Here is a 19,754-nt window from a genome sequence, read left to right on the forward strand (position 1 = left end):
GAACCCCACCACCCGCCTCTCCTGCTCCTTTGAAGGATCAGTGGGAAAGTGTTGGGTGCCCCAACTCTTTCAAACCAGTAACCTCGCCTCCAGGCTGGGGAATATCGGGATTCTTTCTGCAGAGCTCCGGCTTTGCTAGGAAACAAAGTCAGAATTGAGCACTTCACTCTCTCCTGTGCCGTGAGAAGGAGCCACGGACCAGGGGTGAAGTGGTACTAGGGTTGTACGGAAATCATTTCCGTCCAGGAATCCAACTGTCCCCAGTGTCTGGGAAGCAGGTTGTGTGCCGCCATCCCCTGGAGTCCAGGGCACTGCCAAGTACTTTTTCACTTCCTCGTCCCAGCAGCACTTCCCAGCCTGTCCCTCACACCCCCTGCCTGTCACTGCCGCCGCCCCATAGAGTGTCAGAAGGAAGCCCTGGGGCTGTAGTGGGACTCTCCCAGGGCCGAGAGCTCCTCCCGGTTTGCAGGAGCGGCCTCGGCCTCTTACAGGTGGACAGATGCCGCTGGGTCACCGGCAGCCCAGCAGGCGCCGGCCAAGCAGAGCCGGGAGCGCAGATGGCAGAGCGGAGCTCATCCTGCCTGGAGACTAGGCCACAAACTGATGGTATCGAGCGGGGGCCCCTCGTGGGCTGCCTTGGGATAGGACAAGGTCACCCTGGCTTGCCATCCTGCCTTGACACAGGAGCCGTGAGATCCACCTCCAGGGCCTGGGTGGCCTGGGGGAGAGATGGCGGCCTGCACGTGCCTGGCAGGGGGTGCCCACCTTCTGCTGGGCACCCCCTTGAAGAAGCAGGTTGTGTATTGGGGGCTGCATGGGAGTTTCGGGAGTTCTGCCTGCTGGGCTCTTCCTACACGCGTAGGGCCATCCGATTCGGGCTCACGTTAACATCGGAAGGGTCTTCCTAGGCTTTCACCGAGAGTCCGGTTTCTCCCTCTGCCAGGAAGTCCGGTTTTCTGATTCCATCTTGGCTCAGGCTTACGCACGCAGCAGTACTTGTCTCTGTCGTCTGCAACATTTAAAACAGCATGGAGTCCCTTTTTTAAAACCCCAGGTCTCTTCCTAAAACGGGTAAATGTCCTTTTTGTAAGGAGGTGGAGAGGGGAGTGCGCGCCCGCATGACTGCGCCAGGCCTTGACCAACTCTTCCTATGGCGGCTTTGCGTGGGTGTAACACATTACCACTTACTTTCTCCTTTCCCATTGGGTCCTCCAACCCCAGTAACAGACTTGCTAGGCTTGCAGGCAGTCCTGCTGGCAAGGCCAGAAAGAAGGAGTGGGTCGTGGCCGGCCATCAGCCCTTGGAGCTTGATGTTTGCAGAGAGGTGGGGCGACACTGCTCAAGGATGGTGTCCGTTCAGTGATCCGTGTCCACACACCCTGTCTGTCTGCTTGATTGATTTGCTGTCTTTCTTGTTGCCCCTCGCTCCTAGATAGTGGAGCGGACTTCTCACATTCACTCAAGGGGCGCTGGAGTTGGACATGTCTTCCCAAGGTCGTTTCCTGTCCCTCCCACAGTCCCTTTCTGTGTTCTTTCAGCATCAGCCACTGTGCCCTGGGGTTCTGGCATCTGCTAATAAGTGGGTCACCGCTGCCATCACTTGAATATTTATTCTTACCAATTCTGGGGCAGGAGGTGGCCTAGAGGCCTTCAGGACCAGCGAGGAGGGAAACAGTGTGACACAACGAGGTTCAGCAGCCACAGTGACTTGACAGGATGTGGGGACTCTCGGAAACACTGCTGCACGCCTCCAGAGGCACTGCCGGCTGCCCCAGAGCACAATTCCAGTAGGACATGCATGGACGCTGCTCCTGGATTTGCCACTGTCAGGAACCTGGAGTGGAAAGCAGCAGCAGTTAGCTAGGAAGTGTGGCCCCAGAGGGCAAATGAGCTGTCTCTATGGAGGGTTCGTGGGCTGACTCCATCTGGAAGTGGAGAGCAGAGCCCTAAACTCACAAATGGCCTGATGGCAGTTTCCCTTCTCTGGGCCACCATGCCCTCCTGTCTGACGTACATGGGTCGGGACTCCGTAATGGACCGAGAGCTTCCTGGCTGCGTGGGCTTGCTCCTGGGGTCTGGAACATCAAAGTGTGCCCTTTGTAGGATGGTGACCTACCAGGCAAGCCCGTCTTTTTTTTCCCCTTCCTCCCCACAATGTGCTTCTTGTCACAAGCTCCCCTTCTCGCGTTCTGGATGCTCAGAAAGGTCCATTTTCCTTGGCCTCTCTTTCTCCCCCCTCGTGAGAAGATGCCAGTCGTACTGGGCAGTCACTGCAGGTGCAGTGGGCGGGGCAGCCCTCGGGACCCATGCCTGGCCGACGCCGGGAACTTGGTGTGGGAGTGGTCTGCGGTGTCTTCAGCTGGTTGCAGTGTCCTCATGCGCCTCTCCCCCATGTGCTGAGCCTCCACCTTCAATCCATGATCCTGGGTCTCAAGGACAAATGACTTCCTGCCCGTTGCCCCAAAAATGCGTGGGCCCACTACCCAAACAAGAGCTGGGTCTGTAACGTTGAGGGAGTGCTGACTTCAAACAGGCACCGGTGCTCACATTGAAGTGACTGACTTGAAAGGATTAGCTTGTCTCTCTTTTTCAAGGAAATCAATAATACAGGGACAGGCCTGTGTTTTTCTTTCTCTCTCTCTCTCTCTCTCTCTCTCTCTCTCTCTCTTTTTTTTCTCTAGGGAGCTGTCTATATATTTCATCCCGGGAATGGCCTCTTGGTTTTTGGTGTGCTTTCCATCCCCCAGCCCAGCCCTTTCTAAATGAAATTCAGATTGCTCTGTCACTCACTCCAGCACTGTGGTTTGTCTCCAACTCCTGCCAAGGGACCCTATGAGCCCCCAGCCCCCCGCCCGTCACCCACAGCTGCTGCTGCTCCCGCCGCCTGAGCACAGCCTCCTGTGCATCCCCAGTGCCTGCCCAGCTGCTGCCCAGCATTGCTCTAGACCAGCCCTCACCTTTCGGTGCAGAGCTGGGTAGCACCTCCCTGGGCCATGGCGACTGCCCCCTACCCCACCCCCAGCACCTTTGGGTGTTGGGGCTGAGCTTCCTCCTCCAGCTCTCTGAGAGATTGTTTTTATTTTTACTGTGCCTCTCAGGGACATGGGTTCTGTCGGCTGGCGTTAAGCCTGCCATCCATTACCCCCACATCCTGCCTCTGCCATGGCCGACACCTGATACACCAGCATAGTGACGCTTAATCCCGTGCTCCCAGTAAAGATACCAGGTGATGGGAATTTGGACTAGCTTCTCCTGGACAGCCCCAACTGTCCTTCCCCCAAGTCTCAGAAGCTGCCTGTTGCCATTGGTCAGGGTCCTGCATTCTCTACTCTGACCTGGTGGGTGGAGGGCACTTACATCCTAGCTCCTGAGCCCAGACCCCCTCGTCACAATGGCAATTTGAGCATCTCTCTGCCCTGTTAGAATGTCCCAGGTCCCTGCCCCCATATCCATTGTCTGGCAAGTCACGAGTACGTGCTTATAAACACCACTTGCCCAGGGCAAGCTGTTTTGACTCCTGGGCCCATGAGCAGATCTCAGATAAATCGGCCTGGATTCTCATCCTTCCGCACTACCCTCTTCCTCAGTTCAGCCAGGGAGGTGCCCTGGGATGGGGGAAATCATCTTGTGTGCCATCACCTGGCCACCCCCACCCCAGCATGCTCAGCTCTTAAGAAACCCTGCTGTATGAAAGTCCAAATGGATAAAACAGACTAGGGGGTAATTATTTGTTACAAAGTTTGTTAGTTTGCAGGACTGGCTGCAGGTTTCTTTTGAGTGCTTAATTTTTCTAATGGGTGTAAAATGTTATTCTATGAACACTAAGTATTTATAAATAGAGCTTTTAGAAGCCTCTCTCTCCTAAAGGTAGTATCCAGGTGTTCACCTGCAAAGGTGCAGCAATCCAAAGCCTGGTTCGTGTGGAAGCAGGCAGACGTAACGTGGGGTTGGGGTGGACGCGAGCAGCCCACCTACAAGAGAGTCAGGGATGCACACGCCCTCGCGCACACATGCAGCCTGGGAAGCTTCGCGGGGCTTGTTAAGTGTATACCCACGGCGCACACTCCTGCGCAGGCCAATTTGGTTGGGAAACTTCCAAATAGGTCTCCGTGGGGAGTGCTCATCCCTGCTGAGGACCTTCTGCACTGTGCTTTTTCAGGACCGCTTTATCCACACTCCACGCTGATCCCAGGCAGCCCAAGCTGGAGGCTTGAGCGCGCCTTCTCCATGAGTGGTACAAGTGGGGATCAATGTCTGGTGCTCCTCTCTTCACAAGCGTCCTGGGCCGACCCTGCCACCAACCTGAGTGCGTTTTCAGCCATTGCCCTCGAGCTGCTCCAGGCTGACCCCAAACAGTTCGGCCCAGGCCATCTCCATGCTCCACATCCCCTCTGCTTCCAGCCTTCCCTTTCTGGGCAAAGAGCTAAAAGTGACTTTGTTTTCTTGAAGAAAATATCCTGGTTGATTTCACATCTTCCGCTCCCCTCCTCCCCACTTCCTTTTCATTTCCCCCAAAAGTACAGGGAAAAAAAAAAAAATCATCTAGAACCCAACAGCCCCTGCCAAGTGGTTTTAGAGGAAGGTGGAATGTTCTTAAATATTTTGTGTTAACCAGGATGGGAACCGTAGCTGCCAACCCGTTTTCCCCTCTTGTTCTATGTCTGTCTGATGCTTTCATTGCATTGAGGACCCGTGGTACTCTCGGGGGCCCTGCTGAGGTTTGTGGGGCTCTGGCTGCTCCCTGAGCATGCTCACTCCCTGTTACAGGGTGTCTGTTGTGAGCAGAATCTGGTGTCTTTATAAATAGCGCCCCAGGGCCCCAGCAGTAATTGTTTAATTAAATAAAGTACTTATTCTAAAGTAATAACTGCGCTCCTCCATGTTGCTGGCATCCCAGCCGGCGGCGCTGGCCGTGCAAACTGTGCTGAGAATCAAAATGTCTTTGGGCACGTGTTCCGGACCGCAGGCCCGCCCAGAGGAGAAAGCAGGAGCCGAGGAAGTCCAGAGGGTTTGCAGCCGGCAGAGATGCCTGGGGCCCGAGCGTGATGGGCATCAGGAGAGCTGAACAATTAGGGTGCATATTAATGATGACATCTGATTAATTAGCAGGAGCTCAGGCTGTCTCGTGGATGAGCTGAGAGCAGACCAAGGTACATTTTAATAAGCCTCAAGTGCAAAGGGAGGTGCTGCAGAGCGCTTTGCTGAGCAGATGCTTCGTGGTGAGCGTGAATCTGGAAGGAAGGGTCACAGAGCGCAGCAGGGCATCATGAGTTTGGCTCTGGGAAGGACTTCCTCTAGCCGCAGATTGAGACGTTCTCTGGAAACCTTGACAAGAGGAGGGAAGAGACTGCCGGTCCGGGTGCGGGGTGCCGACTGATGGGGCTGTGACGTGTAACCCTCACCGCTGTAGGGAGGTTGTGCTCCACGCACGAAAGAGGTACACGGCCCCTAGGAACACTGTGCAGCTCTTTGCCTTCCCCCAGGTCAGCAGTATGAGCCTTAACTGTGTTTCAAGGTTTAGTTCCAGGAACCATCTTCAGGTACTTGTTAAAAGTATACATTCCTGAGTTCTACCCCCGGCCCAATGTAGCAGAGCTAAGGCTTCAAGGTCCAGGAATCTGTACCTTCAACCGGTTCTGAGGAGAAATCTGTGTCCTCTCCCCTTTGAGAAATCCGGCTGGCTGAGGGCCTGTCCCCATGGTAAACGGTCTCCCGGGGAGAGGCCTGCTCTGGTCTACCTTAGAGAACTGCCCCCAGGCTGCTGCTGTGGAGGCAGCCGTCAGGGTCTCCCTGTGCCTTGCCTCCTCCAGTGGAAGACAATGGCCCCACGTCCACAGGTGTCCAGCCTGGCGTCACAGGTAACCTGCTGGAGTTGATGCCTCATGCACTTCAGTGCAGACAGAGAACATCACTTCTCTGACCAGACTGTTCTCAGGCTCTGGGTGTCCCTAGGAGCCCCTTTGCTAGTGCCTTCTTGTTAACCCAGGGCCAGCAGGTCCCTCCTGTGTCCCTACGGGCAGTGCTCTTGGCTTCCTCTTAGAGCCCACAGCATGCCAGCCCCACGGAGAGGCTTTTCACTCCTACCATCAACTAGGGAGGAGGCTGGGGGTGTGAGTGCAATTTCTTATACCCAGTTGGACAGAGCTTGTTAATCAGCCAGCTTGATGCCTTGTCTCCCCTCCCTCCCCACCTCCAAGGTTACTGGGTGTCGGCAAAGACTCCTGCTCCCCAATCTGTCTATTTCGAGGTCTGACGTCAGCAGAGAAGGGGTGGAGCCAGCTTGGCCTGTGCTCCTCTCTGCAGGGCTCCCGTGTCCTGGGCACCTGACTTCCCTCCCTCGCTCCCCTCCCGCTCCAGCGCAGAGCAGTCCCACCGCTGTCCACTCGTCCTGCACAGAGACGGTGGCCAGAGTGGAGCGAGGCAGGGAAGGCGCCAGAACACCTCCAGCCATCAGCTGGCACCTCTCGTCCAGTGCTGCACAAACACCAGGCACCTGAGCTGACGGGCCGTGGCCAGCCTCCTCACATCCTCAGGACGGGGACACTAAAAGCAGTCAGATGCCACCTGGCTACTGGGGTTGCCAGCAGTTCGGCAGGTTCTAAGGCCCAGGAGGCCCGTGCACCAGCCGCCAAAAGTATTTCAGCCTAACTCTTGACAGAATCAGGTGGTTGGGGGGTGATGGGTGGGTGCTTTTCTCCAGGGTTGCCACTGAGGGGCAGGACGGACGGCCCAGGGGCTCCCCACCCCCTTCCCTCACAGCAGAGTCTACCTGTTCCCCTCAAGGCCTCTTGTTCTAAGGACCTCTGAGGACCCACTGAGCCCTAGCCTGGCCCCTACGCCTCTTCCCAGACCCTGGGTCGGATGGCCCAGCCGGAAGAGTACCTCTAGTTTTTTTCGTGTGTGAGGCGAAGCACAGCGCCGGGGGGAGTGGTGCTATCTCCCCTTCGTCTCCCCTTCCTTGACATCCGGCATAAATAGACACATGCAGAGCCCGTATTGATTCTCCCCGAAGAGATTTCAGTGGCTAAACAGTACCAGTAAGACAAGTTTGCAGTGCGGGAGAAAGTAACGTCTTGGCATCATCTGCTCACTCACTCCGGCTCCCACAGGGCTCGCCGCAAGGGCCCAGGTGGCATTTTTACCCATTTATTCCGTGACCCACTAGCCGGGACATCCCCGCCGCGCCTTCTCTCTTTTGCCCCCAGAACGCAGTATAGTCCCTTTTAACCCTTGTCCCATTAGGACCCAGAGGAGTCCTCCGCAGAGGACTCAGGGAAGCCTGAGGCCTGGCGCCTCACCTGGGGACAGAAGAATTGCCCCAAGGCCACAGAGCTTTTCTGTTACTTCATTCTTTCAACACAGGTTTTAGGTAAATGTGACTGTCATTTCCCTGCTTGAAACCTGTTAGAAGTTCCTCTCCATAACGCAACATTTACGCTCATTCACGCTCATTCACGTGGTGTGGTCTGCTCCAGTCTCCTTCTGGAACCTTCTCTCTCACCACTGCCCCACACTCACTGGCCACTGTCCTCCAAAGTCACTGGGTGCTTTCATGACTCTGGCCTGAACTCAGGGGCCTCCTTTCAAGACACCTGTGGCCATTACTCTCCCCCCAACCCCTGCCATGGCGATGATTGGACTTCCGTGTGTATTCGGTTACTTGGTCTCCCTGTGAGCATCTCGAGGTCAGGGCTGTACCTGACCCACACGTCTGGAACCAGCATAGGCCTCACAGAGGGCAGTTGCTGTGTGAACATTTGCATGAACACGAGCACTCGGGTGTGCTGCCCCCGCGGGGTCTGTGGCCGGCACGGGTCCAATCCCTCTGTAAGCCCTTGGGGCTGCTGATGCCCACGGTTCATCATGGCTGACAGCCACTGCTCCCGCCAAAAAAATTCCACATCCCGCTGGCTTCTCCTCTTTTCCCAAAGGCACGGGTCATCTTCTGTACCTCACTGCCGGGACAAAGTGACCCCTCAGCATGGCCTTAGGGGCACCCTGTCTTTGGGGGCTGAAGGCAGAGGGCAACAGTCAGGAGCTGACCGCATGCTAGGAAGTCTAGGGTGGCTCCCCCATCTCTCTGCCACCTCCTCACTGACGCCTAAAATGCAAGCAGTGAAGTGTTAGGACAGAGGCCACCTCCAAAGGCAGGGGTGTTTCTCCAGGCAGAGCCCCCTGCCTTGCTCTCACACACACCGCCTTGTCCGGTCCGCCTCCTGTCATCACTACCCTTAAAGCCCTCCTCGGTCAAGGTCAGGCCTCTGTCTTCTCACCTGGGCAGGTGGGTGTGGACCCATCCCTCTCTCTCATGCTTGCGAGGAGCCAGGCTGCCCTTAATAAGCCTGATGGCGTATAATCATTAGGTGAGTGACTATGTGGGTTTTCCACAATATTTATTATCCCCCCCCCCAACCACAAGGGTTACAGCTCTGGCACCAAATCCTTGGAACTCTGCCCACCACCGGGCACCATCTGGCTTTTCGGCAGAGAAAGAGACAACACAGGTGCGCAGGCCTATCCTCCAATAGGGGTTGAGGGGGACAGCAGCTGTGCCAGGCTGACGCCACCGGGCCGGCCCAGCCCTCCGCCCCTGCCCCTGAGGGAGGCAGCTTTGCTGGGGGTGGAGATGGTGGAGAGACTTTCTCCAGGGCATAACCCAGGGAGGCAGTAGATGCCCAAAGAAGGGGGCTGGCCTTGAATACACAGCCTAAGTTCTGATCTCAGCCACGTCTCGGTCGTTACAAGGTCTTGACAAGTTACTTTATCCCCTTTAGCTCAGCTTTCTAAACTGGAGCCAGTAACCAATTTCCAGGGTGTCGGGGTCAAGAAGAGGTCTTCGATGGAAGGTGCTGTGTGTGGGCACTCGGGGTGTTAGTGGTGTGGATTCCCTTGTCTCCAAGGCAAAGCCTTCTCTGGGTGACGGCTCAGAGGCAGGGGGAGGCTCTGGGGTGAGAATGGCCTGTTTGTGGGCACAGTTCTCCCTGCCGATAGCATCCCCTCCAAATGCAGCCCCAACCATCTCCCAGCTGGGGGCTTGGAGATGATTGGGTAGGGGGACACCTGGACCAGGTATGTGGGACTTGTCCCTATCCCAGAGTCTGGGGCCAGAGATTATGACGTGATAGTGAAAACAGTTGCCCGGGAGCCACAGCGTGCGTTCTGGAAAGACTCAGTCTGCGTCCCGTGGCCATCACCGTATGTGAGCTGTTTCCTGGCGGTGCACAGCCAGGCCTCCGGGTACTGAGGGGGCCCTGCTGTGGGTTGTAACCTGTCACTCCCTCCCAGGAAGCTCCTTGTCCCACACATCTTAACACCGCATTCGGCAACCAGGCTCCAGGATGAGTTTCTTGATCTTTCTTTTTTGCCATCCATGGGTTCAGGTGGAGATGTGCTTTCTTTTTTTTCCTTTTTTTTTTTTTTTTGGCCTCCCAGAGGACAAACCATAAAGATAGGTTACAAACCTCAGGTCCCTAACTGAAGATTTCTATCTCATCTAAGTAGGGCAGGGGATGTTTAGAGCAGAGGGTTCAGAGAAGGAGGTTCTTTGGGTCCTTTCCTAGGTCTGCTTTGTTTCCAGTTGCCTTGAGAAAAGAGAAGCAGGAGGTTTGGAGGAAGGGACCTGGGGATGCTTTCAGCTGTCAGACGGTCACAGGCGGCCTTCCAGTCGGTGTGTTTGGGGAGTAACAGAGCCCAGGAAGTGCCTTGTGAGTGCCCTGGCCATCTCCAGGCTGACAGGGCTGGGATTGGTGTCACCCAGGCTCCCCGGGTATCAGCCAGCAGCACTCCAGGGGCCAGGACAGCCCTGCGTCCAGCCCTCCCCCTTGGAACTGGTACGGACGGTCTGGGAGTGCTTATCCCACGCAGCCTGTGTCATGGCTGCCGTTCGCTTGCCGGCCTCCCGGGAGCAATTCCAACCGCTCTGTCCAGGAGGTTCTCATCCTTCCTCTTCTGTGCCGACCCGTTCCCAGCCACCAGGAGGGGGCGTTCTGGGCTTGTGACAGTGGGAGCTGTCTGCATGTGCAAGGTTGGGAGCTGCTGCCCCATCTGTGGCTTCTTGAAATCATTCTCCCAGCAGCTCCCCAGTGTTGAGACAAGGTTTGCACCAGTAGTTTGGCAGAACTTGTTCGGGTGCGACCTCACTGGCCCGCATGTGGCTCTGCAGGGAGGGCGCCTCAGAGCTTTATCCTCTTCCCAGTTAATCGGGCAGTGGGACAAGTCTCTCCTCCTCTCCTCCTGGCCGACCTCCTAATCCTGGTCTGATTGGCTGCCGTGCGGGATTGGTTTCTTGCCTCTGTTCTGTAGTTCGGGGGCCACTAAGCGCCTCTTCCAGCTTCTTCCAGCAAGTGTACACTTGCCTTTTGCAGGTAGGACATGTCTCTGTGCTCACGCCTTCCAAGTGGGGTTGAACCGTTTGGCGTGCGTGGACTTGGTTTTCTGCTGCAGGACATCTTGAGGTGATAGCTGGAGAAGGGTATGTGCTCCAGAAACATACTTCTTCAGAATATCTAGGCATCAACTCTCCATTTTTATTTTCAGGCATTCCCTGAGTCTTCCATTTCTCGGTCCATTCAGTAAGCATTTCCCAGTCCCTTCTAGGTGAGGGTGGTGGTGGCACAGGGACAATAAGATGCGGTAACTTGCCCTCAGCAGCACCTTCAGCGGGTGGGGGGTGATGCTCATCTGTGCTGTGGGTGGGAGGTTGTGCTCCATCTGTCTCCATTACTCCTCCTCCCCCAGGGAAACGAAACTCAAGGGATGGATAGGTGAAGGGCCGGTGGCATCTCCATCATGGTTGGGCTGGTGTCTGAAGCCCCCTCCCACGGCAAGGCTCCGCTCGTGCTCTGGGCCAGCCCCTCACTGGGCTGGGCCTTCAGAAGGTGGCTGCTGAGCTCTGCCCTGTGGGAGAACCCCCTTCTCGTGGAGTTTCATGTGCAAGCACTGATCCCTGTGGATCTAGATCCTGTGGACTCTAGATGGTGTGATGCATCCCATCATAGGGTTTTGTGATAATGGTTCACTGAGCTTGGTGCACAGAGGCTGCCACCCCGGGTTCAGACGCACACCTGTTGTCGGGCTCTCACCGTCCTCTGCATGGTGGCTGATCCTTTCTGTCTGGTTGGGAAGAACTTGAGCTCCCACAGAGCAGTTGGGCCATTATTGCACTTGGGTGCAAGTGATGGAAGTCCATTAAGAATAGAAGCAACCTGATGTTCTTTGGCTGGAGGTCCTCACTTGGCCCCTGCTACTTGGATTCCCTGACCTGGGGTGTCTGGAGGACCAATGGGGTGTGAGAACGTGGGTGTGTGCCAGTACCATCGGGGATCATGGCCAGGGCTGATGTTTGTTGGCCACCTGTGCACACGTGACATGTTTTGAGAGGTTCACTTGCACTGCGGGGTCTCATGGTTAGCCAGGGCGGCGCCAGAGGCAAACCCTGGCCCAGTGCCCACAGCCCTGAAGCCTGTGGTCCCTCTGAGGTCCCTTGCTGACTCCGATCTCTCCTTTTTTGTGGATGAATCCCCAGACATTGTCATTCAAGTTGGGAAAATAAAAACTCCCAAACTGAAATGTGCACAGCCACTTGAGAAATAAAAATAGAATCCTTGAACACTTCTTCACCGCACTTCAAGGACGCCTTGAAAGTTCAGTTCCCGTTTAGGGATGGGTTCATGCTGCGTTGTCATTAACCCCAATTAACTCTTAACCCTTGGTGCCCTGGAACCAGGGCCGCCCTGTAATCCGGGCTCTTGTTGCCTTTGTCACTTGAGATAGCCTCCAGGATCTCTCCAGAGCTCAGCTGAGCCATCAGCGCGTCCCCACCTCTGCCGGAACCAGCAGCCTGAGCCTCGTGCGTGCCAGGACCACATATTCTATAGTCAGCCCCTGGGGATCCCCACGTGTTTAGGGCAGATCGGGCAATGTGTTGGCATTCCACGTCCTAAGACTTGTTACTTCATCACTTGGGCTAAATTAACAGAGAAATCAAGGCCTCCACACCACCCCAAACCCTAGACCAGGAAGGCTCCGAGTGGATCAGCTCGCCTTTTATGTTGACACTCCAGGAGCTGATGGGTGGTGTGCAGAGGCAGCTGCTGGTGGCTGAATCCTGGTCTCTTGGAAGCTCCATCTTTCTGCACTGTGGGAGCCATAAGCAGATGAGCCCCAAAGCCCTCATTTTTAGAGGAACTAAATAAATCAGGCACGCCAGGAACTGGCCATCCAGCAAGTCTCCCCGGTCCACCACCTCCTCTGTGTTCATGGTAGTGCCAGTTCCAGGCTTTCTTCCGCCCCGGGAACCAGAGAACGCACAGAAGGGATTGCGCTTTGCTGGCCACCGCTGGCTTCCTTGACCATTTGGCCTTTGTCCCCACCAGATGCTGCCCCTTTGCTGAGTAGGTTGGGGGACAGGGCCTTGAGGGAGCTTTCCCTGGCTGGATCGACAGTCAGCTAACTGCTTCTCTGTTAGATTTTCTCACTGTCCCTTGTTGCAGGAGGTAATTGGTGTATCAGTCTTTGTCCCGTGGACTGGCTCAGAGGTTCTTAGGACATTTGTTCTGTATGGTGGCCGTCTCTTTAGCACATCTTTCTCTCCTGTCTTCCCTTTCCTCCATGAACAGCAGGCCCTCTCTCTCTCTCGACCCCCTCCCTGCCCTTGCTCCTTTTTGAGGGAGGTGAGATGGACTATGGGTCTTGTTGAATTTCACCCAAGTTTAAGTTCTGATTAGAAGCTGCAGTTCACTGCACATCTTCCCAGCAGGAGAAGAGATGACAATGAACAGGATTTGGGGCTTTAATTTTCTTTTGTAAGAAGAACTGATGGGTGGCCAGTTTGTGACTGGGAACTATGAATCCACTGTCTCCCAGAGGAAGACGTGGAAAGAGTCCCTGCTTTGAAGACCTTTAGGTTCTTGACATTAGGTTTCTTCTAAGACATCACCTCTTCTGGAGGCCGGGCGGATTCAGAGCAGTCACAGCCCACTGGGGTCCAAGCCCCTTCCTTGCTGGGGGTCCAGGGAGAGGTGGCTGATGGAGGGCAGCCGAGAGCCCCGGGCTCTTCTCAGAGGGTCCTTTTCTCCTTATTAGGGCTGAATATCATTCTCTCCTAAAACCAGTGGGTCCACTCAGAGCAAATGCTGTTTCAGTTTGCTCTTCCTAAATCAAAGCATGTTGATTTCACAACTGTTTGAGGAAAAGAGTTTTTTCCTGACACAGTGAGCCACTCTCAGGCGGAGCAGGTGGCTTGCCTACCTGTGAGCTGTGCCCTCGGTGAGCTCAGACACTGCCCGTGGCAGGAGGGACTGGGAGAGGGTACAAGACAAGTCAGCAAGACTGGGGTTGCCTCTCCCCCTGCTGTGGGGTTACACCTCTCCACCAGGCACTTCCCCACCAAATTCACTGTATTCTGCAGGTGTTCAGTGGGCATCTCACAAGTGCCAAGCCTCCCTGGGTGTTGGGGTGAACGAGGATGCAGGCCTTGCCATCATGCTGCTCGCACTCTGGGGCTGTGGGGGGACACACAAAATTAACCCATGAGAAAGCAACTCAGAACCTACCAGAATTAGGCAATGTGGTACCGACCGTGTGTTTGGTGATCCAGTCAAGAGCCCAAGAGAGGAGCTCCGTGCGGAGGAGACTGGTCCCCGAGTAGAGCTTCAAAGACAATGGGAGTAAGGGAGGTGGAGCGTGAAACTCCGTGCCGGGCGGGTGGGTTCACCAGGGTAAAGGTATGAGGCTGAGAAGTGGTGCAATGTGGGGACAGAAGGTGTCAGGAAAACAGCCTCTAATGGGTTGCGCCGTGGATCGTATCAGTCAGAGGGACGGGGTCAGGAGACTCCCACTCACTCCCCTCAGCCGCCTTCTTACCATCAGCACACCTCCCTGGTCCCTCGGCCCCCTCATCACTAAAATGAGGCATCGTCAGCTGCCTGGCAACCTCACAGATGGCCAGGAGCTTGACACGAAACCGCATGCGTGAGCACTGTGTAAAGCGCGGGGGACCCACAGCATTGGGCGGTGAGGTTCCCCCAGGACAGCGTTGTCATGAGGCTGTGGTCGGTGGGACCAGCAGCAGGGAGACAGGGTCGAGGTAGACGTATAGCCCACAGCCAGGCCTGGGCTGGTTTTGTGGATGAAATGAGGTGGAGTTGAAGAGGGAGGCAGGTGGTGAGCATGGCTCACCCTTAGCAGCTCTGAGTTGAGAGTTTCTGGTGGAAAGATCCATTCTCTTATGTAGCATGTGCTTCTCCCATAGCTGAGGGCTGGCTGCTCACACAGCTCCCAACCACTCCCAAGAGGAAAGTGGCGGCTTAAGTTAGCGGCTAGCCTTCAGCTCCCAGACGCCAGCCGGCACGTGTGGGCATGAGCATCTGCCCTTCAGGGTCTCAGCAAAGCCACCATCGTGTCCTGGAAATCACCGAGTGCAACCCACGCCGGCCTTTCCCAAATCTCTCAGACTGCTTTTGAGGAGGGGATTCCCTTCCCTCCTCAGGCAGGCCGAGGGCTGGGATCTATTCCCTTGCCATTGGGTCTCTTTTCTGGCAGAGCTGTGCCTCCTCCTGCCAGCCCTGTCCTCTGGGGCACGTGCAGCTGGGTCAGCCCTCCGTGGGGGGCACCATGCCCAGCACCGTGGGAACATGATGTGCGGGAGCTGTAGCTGCTGCCCGGCGAGAGCTCCTGGGGGAAACATGATTGATTCCAGGGAGGGGAAGTGGAAGACAACAACGGGGTGCAGGAGCAGACTTTGGAGTGGGATTGGTGGCAGAATTTGGCCCAACAGAAATGGAGCTTGCCGAGCAAAGGCCCAGTGGCAGGAAGGCTCTGGGCACATCAGGGACTTGCAGCCCAGGGCTGCTGGAGAGTAGGTTCTGGGGGTGGTGTCTTCAGAGACAAGGTTGAAAAAGGTGGCTGGAACCAGATCGTGGGTCCTTGGACTTTGTCATTTCTGAAGTGAACAAGAAAGACGCAGGTGTGGCTGGGGCTGAGCATGGGGAGCGACACTGGCACCAGCTGGCTCTGGGCCCAGGAAGGAGAGGACAGGGACGAAGGGATCAAGACAGATCCCCCGGGGACAGTCCTGAACTCTCCCCAGCACTCTGCCTCCCTGGTTGCTCTTACCTGAGGTGTCACTTTCTCTGTGAAGTTCCCCTGGGGATCCCCACCACAGCCCCAGCCAGGTGAGGTCAGGAGCCCACGCTCTGTGCTCCATTCCCCACCCCACCCCGCCCCAGAACTGTGAGAAATGCATTTCTGTGGTTTTAAGTCACACACTAGTACAGAGAGTGAAGAAGGAGTCAGAGGTTGTTGGGAGTTCGGAGCCGGAGCGGCTGGAGGTGAGTGGGGATGTGCTTAACCTACATGGGGGTGCAGGAGAGAGGCAGCTGGATGGAACTGTAGACACCGAGTTAAATTCAGAGGGCCACCAGGACATTGTAAAAGCCATGCCCAAGCATTGCTGGTGGGGTCTTAGCAACGCGAGCTGCCTTGTGTCCATCAAGGCTGGCAAGGTTGCCATGGGGCCTTTGGTGCACATTTAAACTCACCGACCCAAAGAAGAGACCCGAGCAGCCCCATTTGGACCCTCCCAGGTCTGTCTCAGACTTTGTTCCCGGTGACCAATTTGAAGATTTCATTAGAAACCAAAGAATTGTTCTGTATTTCTTTTTCTTTTTCTTTTTCTTTTTCCGGAACGCGTTTGGCTGCAGCAGTTGCTGTCCCTGCCTCCTGGAATGAGTTGGGCTCGGAGAGTCCTTGAACAGAGGCTGAGTTTGAACTGATCAGTGGCATTTGGGGGTTGGACCATTGCTCAGGAGCCAGCTAATTTATAATGTCATATGGGCTAGACGAGAAGACCCAAGAGGATAGGCTGTCTCTTGGCTTTTTATCTCTTCTTTTTGAAAAAGGAAAGGGAAAACAGAAGGTGCCACGGTTGGCTGTTCAGCATTCAGAGATGAACTCTGTCCCTGCTAGACCCTGGGAACATGGGGGCCGTTTCTCCTCCCACACCCCCTTGCCTCCCAGAGACCTGGCAGCCGCACCGAGGCGTCCTTTCCGGCTTTGGACGCTGGCCCCTGTGGGCGCCGAGTCTGGCTCTAACTAATTTGCAGAGGACACCTGTTCCTTAATTAGCCCTAGCCTGTGCCGTGTGTCTTGGTCTGGGCTCCCTCCGATGCGTGAGCTAGCGGCCGTGCAAGGGCTGCCGTTGGCGGTCTGTGCACATTTGCACTGACCACGCGGGCCCTGCGCTTCCCGCTTGCAGAGTGGTGTGGTCAGTCTGTGCTCCCAGAACCACATCCCGGCCACCAGCCCGCCGTGGGTGTCTTAGCTGTTGACCAGATCTTCCAAAAGAACCCTCCACCTCCAGGCCCCACTGCTGTCCCTAGAACCCGATGTGGGAGGGCCAGGCAGGGGTAGACCCTCATTCTGAGCCCCTCTGCCCTCCTGCTCCCCACCACTCGGATGGCATCACATGTACACTTCCTGCTCGACCTTTTTCAGATGTGCCTGTATGCTTAGTGTCTTTAAAAAGAGGGAAGCTCTTGGGGGACTGGGATCTCACCCTACAGGGTTTTATAAAATACATCCTCTTGTGTCAAAGGATCTTGGTAAACAGCTGCCAGGGAGGAGGATGAAGACGGATCTAGCATCTGGGAGAGGACCTGGCAGGCTGCAGTAGCAGGATTCCCTGCCTGCCTTTGGGGCTGGTTCCGCTGCACAGCGCCCTGCCCCCCCCCACCTCCCCCCCTACCTCCCCACCTCGGTTTTACATAGTAGAACCTTCTGAAAACCAGTCTTTAGGCTTCAGAGATGAGCTCAGACCTCCCACATAAGCTGCCCCTAAGACAATGTCCAGCGTGTGTGCAGTGGGCACCGCAGGTCGGAGGGGAGGCCCCCACATCTGCCCAGGGCACTCCAGGAGTCCAGTTTTGAGCAGCCCACGGTGGTTTGGAAACATTTGTGGCCAGTGGCTTTGTATATCTTCTTCCTCAAGAAAGAAATTCTGTTGAAGTCTCCCTAAAGTGGTTATTTTCCTAAAGGACGGGCTGATGGTGCTGCGTGCCGGCTTGTGTGGAGCTGCTGACTCTGCCTCACTGAGTCCGGCCTGCAGGGGACGCCACCTCCCCCGCCGCCCCACCCCCACCCCAAGCACCCCTGGCCTAATGGCGCTTCCCCTCCTCCTAGAGGAAGCAGAGCTGGCTCCAGGCCCCCAGCAGAAAGCCCTTTCCAGAAGTCTCCCAGCCCTGGAGACTGCCTGGAGGCCTCGTCCCCTAGCTAATTAGAGCCTTCCCCTTAAGCGGTACTTTAGTCTTTGGTGTCATCCTCACAGTGATAATGGACTTGGATAAGAGGTCACAGCTTCTTCCACTTCCTGCTGTCCTCGCGGATGGGGGTGGGAGAGGGACGGGCACAGCCCCCCTTCCACCAGCACCCGCCCGCCTGTCACCCTGTCACGGGGGAGCCAGGGAGCCGCGGGGACTGGCCGCCAGGCTGAGCAGCTGTGATGTCTCCCCCCAGGTCACAGGGCCAGAGCCCAACTCCCCAGAGTGGGCCCTGCTCCCCATATTTGGGCCTTCGCTGCCTGCTGTACCTCTGGCGGGTGTCATTAGCATTAACATGATAAAATGGCGCAGTGTAAATGTTAATAAGGTCTGTTGCCTCCGCTGCTTCCGAGTGGCAGATTGGAAATGGTACCATCATCATAACTCCAACCAGCAGCTTTTAATTCCTCTGCTCCCTCAGCAACCAGTTTGGCATTAGAAATCCTAACCTTCCCTCAGCCCCCAGCCTGCCTCTGCTGTGCCAGGCTTACCCCCATTTTCCTTTGCAGAGAGGGTTCAGATTTCCCACAGACTGGTTTTCTGAGATAGAGTTTGAATCTTTTTTTTTCTAAGTAACCACTTGGTTTTCCTTATTCCCCACAGGGGAAGAGCACTGAGCCCCGAATTGAAGTCCCACTTTTCCTGGCTGTGGTCCCGTCCCTTCTTGGTCCAGGATGGTCCTCTGAGAGATTTGCCCCGGAAGCCACTGGCTCTGGCTTGCCAGGCTTTCCCTTCTTTCAAGTCATAAACTTCGTTGATTAACGACATCCTGCTCAATCCTTTCCTCTGAACCTTCAGCACAGCGTTCTCTCCTCCACTGCGCTGTCGGGGCCCCTGCATCCGCTCCTCCCTGTTTGCTGTCTGCCCCGTAAAGCTGGGGGCCCAGGGTGCGCCTGGGTTCCTCTCAGATCCTCATCTTCCTGCTGTCTCACCCCTCATCGGGGCTCGTGCCCGGCTCCGTGCAGGGCCCGGGAACCCTGAGCATTTGCTGAAGAGAAGTAGCAGGTGATGTCCCTGGGGTGATGCCTGGGGCTTGCCCAGAAAGTTGTCTCAGGACAGGAGGCCTGAGGAACAGCCCAGAAGCATGGCTCTGGATTTCTCTTGCACCCCTGGGAACTCCCCACTCGATACTGTTGGCTCCCGGGGAGCCTCCACTGGCCCAGGTGCATATCGTGGTTAGGACCGGCTGCCGGGGCAGAGGCCACGTGGACAGCGTGTCCTCCGATACACACGCGCCGTGTGCCGCATGCCGCGTGCACCCGGCCCCTGCACCCCCTCACGCTTGTTTCTGTCACCCAGGCTGTCTTCACTCTCCTCCTCGGACCCTTCACCTTCTTTGACGTCCAGAAGACCAAGTACCTGCAGATCCTGACCTCCCTGATGAGATGGGTTGGTGAGTGAGAGACCTCTCGCGTCTGCCCTTTCTCCTCTCGTCCCTTCCTTACACTTTCCAGGACGGCTGTGTGTGCTCACGGCACAGCTGGAAGGTGGCGGGGGTTCCAGGGACTCCCGAGAGCCAGGAGCGGGGCAGGGGAAACACAGTCCCGACGAAGATCGCATAGTGTGGACGGAGCCCAAGCTCGGCCCGGCCTTTCTCACAAGCCCATGCGGGGTCCCTCCGGTCCCCCCAGGCTAGGCCAGGGCTCCTGAAGGCCCCGGGTCAGGCTCTGCTCCCTCAGGGCACGAGAGTGGCACAGCCATAAACCCAAGTGGCCTGTGGCAACCGCCTCTGCATTGCCGGCAGTGGGGCGTGAAAAGACACCCCATCCAGGATGCCTTCTGACTGATGCCCTCCTGAGCGAGAGCACCATCGTCCTCGGGGGTGGTTTGGGGGTCTGTCCCCCAAAGCAGGTTTGTGGTAGGGAGCTCATTCATTCCTCCGCACCATCCCGGAAGGCCCCAGCTGCTGAGCCCCCTAGACCAGAGACAGGAGGGTGTGGGGTCCCTATCATCTGGCACATGGTCTGGGATCATTTGTATTCCTGTTTTGTTCTAAAAGCAAAGAATACCATTGCTGTTGTAATTGAGAGGCCTGGCAGAGGGTGTCTGCCCAGCCTCCGGCACCTCGCTTGCCCCAGCACAGAGGTTCCTGAGGAAGCCGAGGTTGGGACTCCTCCCTCCTGACCCTCTTCTCTAGCTCCCTTTGCCACTGCATCTGCCCCAGCGCCCCTCCTCGGGATTCAGGGTGTACCTTGCTCCTCACTCCACGCCATCCCTCAACACTGGATCCTGACGAGCACAGAACAGCTTCTGATAAAAATGATTTCCAGTAGTTCTCGCACATCCTGCTCGGGATTATAGAATCCCAGTACAAGGAGCCATTGCCGGGGTTCCTGGCATCTTCAGTCGGGAGGGACCGTGGCGGTCATCCAGCGTAGTCCCCGCTCCCGCAAGAGCAGGCTCCGCAAGCATGCACACAGGCTGGCCTCTTGGCCGGGA

The 19,754-nt window shown here is 56.3% G+C and overlaps 1 protein-coding gene across 4 annotated transcripts in view; it reads left to right on the forward strand.

Annotated features, from left to right (window-relative positions):
• The window catches only part of TMEM104 (transmembrane protein 104), a 54,490-nt gene that overhangs the window by 19,268 nt on the left and 15,468 nt on the right, over positions 1-19,754 (forward strand). For all 4 annotated transcript variants that reach the window (XM_027626176.1, XM_027626178.1, XM_027626177.1 and 1 more), the window contains one exon: positions 18,615-18,708. In XM_027626176.1, coding sequence (XP_027481977.1) covers positions 18,615-18,708 — 94 coding nt within the window. The remainder of the gene's footprint in view (positions 1-18,614; positions 18,709-19,754) is intronic.

This window comes from Zalophus californianus, chromosome 16 (genome assembly GCF_009762305.2).
Source record: "Zalophus californianus isolate mZalCal1 chromosome 16, mZalCal1.pri.v2, whole genome shotgun sequence".
Taxonomy (NCBI): Eukaryota; Metazoa; Chordata; class Mammalia; order Carnivora; family Otariidae; genus Zalophus; species Zalophus californianus.